General features: G+C 51.0%; 2 protein-coding genes across 2 annotated transcripts in view; one reads left to right on the top strand and one right to left on the bottom strand.

Annotated features, from left to right (window-relative positions):
• Positions 1 to 1545, bottom strand: part of LOC131892916 (E3 ubiquitin-protein ligase Topors-like) — a gene marked incomplete at its 5' end in the record, with an annotated part of 2634 nt that extends 1089 nt beyond the window's left edge. Inside the window, 1 exon segment of the mRNA XM_059242783.1 lies at positions 21 to 1545. Coding sequence (XP_059098766.1) covers positions 21 to 1523 — 1503 coding nt within the window.
• Positions 1546 to 2421: 876 nt separating this feature from the next.
• The window catches only part of LOC131892924 (tax1-binding protein 3 homolog), a 1578-nt gene continuing 983 nt past the window's right edge, over positions 2422 to 3016 (top strand). Inside the window, exon 1 of the mRNA XM_059242792.1 lies at positions 2422 to 2887. Within this exon, the coding sequence (XP_059098775.1) occupies positions 2828 to 2887 (60 nt within the window). The 5' untranslated portion in view covers positions 2422 to 2827. The remainder of the gene's footprint in view (positions 2888 to 3016) is intronic.

Genomic DNA, 3016 nt, shown 5'->3' with positions numbered 1-3016 from the left:
AACACCTTAGACACGGGTACATGGGCCTTTTTGGCCGGAGGCGAATCACCTTCTGAGCTGATATCAATCTGCGGCGCATCTAACGTCCGTTTGCGCCGAGCTCGCTCGTCATCGGATATGTTCACAATAAGCGGTGTCCGCTCTTTGGCCGAAGAAGGTATCTCGCACAGAATGTCTACATCCGCGTCACTATTGGCGTCACTGCTATTGGCCTCGGGCACCACCCAACGTGTAATATTAGCCGAAGTTTCCCCGCTGCTCGTCGATGGGGCGTCATTGAGCGCGGGTGCTTCGGAGGGAGTGTGATGACTGGACGCAGACTCTTGAGATCCTACCCCTGGGTCGGTTAGGGCCGCATGATTTTGGAGTCGCCGATGGATTCGATCGGTTAAAGTATCGAGGCCGGCTTGAGTTTGTGCTTGAGAACGGGAGCGAACCTCTTCGACAATGACCACATCGTCGTTATCGCCACTGGAACTGCTCTCAATGGTCATCATGGGCGGGACATGGGCCGTCCGATATTCGGGCGAGGCTACAGGCGGGCGTGTCACGGGCAGGCGTTGCTCACTGTAACTGGCATTTCGATCGTATCCCACCATGTCATACGAGCTACGAGCAAAGTGGTGGAACTCATGCTGAAAGTGTTCAGTGTGGGCGCCGCAATAAGGTAGGATGACGTCGTGGAACTCTTGGCTCTCGATCTCATGCTGTTGAATGGAATCTAGAATGAGCTGCAACACGTGGGCGATCTGTTGCGGATGGCGCTCCATGACCACGTTGAGCTCACGGTTTAACCAAGGCACCAAGCGATGCGTGGTGGCTGGATTATTGCGGTACCAAGCCGGACTACACTCGCGAAAGCGTCCCGTGACCAAATCGCCGACACTGGCCGGATTCACGTACAAATGTCGGGCGTAAATATCGCGCCGAAACTCCGAGGTGGCCACGTGCCGCCGGCGTCGCCAACCCGAGGCCAGGGCGGCCGAACCGGGCAACAAGTCCGGGCCACCCACCCGGGGGAAGAAGTTATCGGGCAGCGAGGGCATGACGAACATGCCACGCATTCGGGCAAAGGCCTGCTCATTCATGTCGGGAATATGGCGGGCCAGCCATGGTTGGCGGCGCTCTTCCTCCGGGGGCAGGGTCCCGCCATTGGGTATGGCCAAGGCGGCCGGCTGGAGCGGGATGGTATAACTGTCGTAATTGTCATCGGCCTTGATGTTGTGAATGATGGACTTGAACCTGGCCTTACACAAGGGACACTCGGGCTTGACCTTGCTCCACTCGAGCAAGCAGGTAAAACAGAACTTGTGCAAGCAACTGTCCGTGTACGACATATTTTCCAGTCCGCCCAAACAAATGGCGCAATGCGGTTCCGGACTACTGCACCGAGAATCGCCCGGACTAATCCGACCCTTGGCCCGAGTATTGGGCCCGGATACCGGACCCGCATCGTGGGGATCGGCCTTGGGCGGAGGCGTGTCGGATCGGGTCAAAATGGGCGGAGTGGGCGGATAGTCCATGGTGCAGGCAGTTCTTCTGTCAGGCGGAGTCGATACGAGGGTCCAGCCAGTCCCCGAGGTTCCGCTCATTCAGATCAGACGCGCTCTATTCACGGCCGGGCGTCAGTCATCACCCAGGCGAGGGCGAGGAGGGCGAGGAGGGAGAGGAGGGCGTGGGGGCGTTGGGCGGTCTCTTTGATCCTCGAGAGGCGGACACGAATCACAAGCCAGAAAGAAAGGGGCCAGACTGCCTCAAATCGTGCGAGACAGACACGCACACACACACTTTTGGATACAATTGTGAACATTTGTGGCTCACGATTTCAGGGTTGTGGGTTCAATTTGGAATCTGAAAGTCTAACAGCGTCTGAAGAATTGCTCCACAAGGACGACAAATTCAGGTCGAATGCCAATGACGCGAAGGCCATCATAATGATTTACTATAAAACAATTGAAAAGGCCATACACGTAACGATTAAACGATTAATCTATCCCCCTATATGAAACTGTCCTTCTCAATCAATTTTGGTAGTTCCTATTTCCATTTTTCATCTTTTACCCATGAATTAATACGCAAACATGATATTAAAAGTACAATAGTGCTTACCAAAGATCAATAAACATTAAACAATATCACTAAAAGCACTGAGCTGATGCGGCCAAAAGAGCGCAATTTCGAATCTAATGTGTCAACATTTGACAACACTAACTTCAGAAGTGAGCACAGGACAGTGTTTCTACTCAGCTGTTTAGGATTTTTTCAGACAGAGAACGACCCTGTCATTCCAGGCTTGACATTTCTGTTTCCTCATAGTCAGGCTATAGTTTCTTCGCTCATCACGTAAAATTGAGTATACGGTTGATCCTAGGACCAATGGAGAGCTGGAATTTCCACATCATCTTGGGAGGATCATCTCACAAGCCGAAAATGTTCATTAACTAAGATCAAGAGGTTAATAGTGGAAACTGCGATTTCAGGTCAACGACAGAAATAAAACATCATAGCTGTTGGAAGGTAGTTCCAGTATTGCGGTCTTGGCCGCGTCTTTTTTCTATGCATATTTATTTCAAGTGATATTCAAGATCTCACCTGAACCCCGGTTGTCCTGGCTTCCGGCCAATTTCCATTTCAGCGACACTGAACTCTTTCCCAAGAGACTTACCAAATCAAAACAAACCTGTGTTCGAGATTTGGACGAGATCGAGGTGCCAAATGAGTCACGCGAGGTTGAGTGAGTGATGTCTCTGAAATCTAATCTTGCTTCTTTAGTTTCAGTTTCCTGGAACTGAGAACGGAGTCGACACATTGGTTTGTCATTCATAAAATGAGTTCCAATCGAATGGCCTTCGGCCATGAAGCCGGTACAGCCATCGAATGTCTTAGTGTAAGAGATAAATCGTTATCAAGGANCTAGGACCAATGGAGAGCTGGAATTTCCACATCATCTTGGGAGGATCATCTCACAAGCCGAAAATGTTCATTAACTAAGATCAAGAGGTTAATAGCGGAAACT

This window comes from Tigriopus californicus, chromosome 2 (genome assembly GCF_007210705.1).
Source record: "Tigriopus californicus strain San Diego chromosome 2, Tcal_SD_v2.1, whole genome shotgun sequence".
Lineage (NCBI taxonomy): Eukaryota > Metazoa > Arthropoda > Copepoda > Harpacticoida > Harpacticidae > Tigriopus > Tigriopus californicus.
This window is presented reverse-complemented; position numbering and strand designations above follow the sequence as displayed.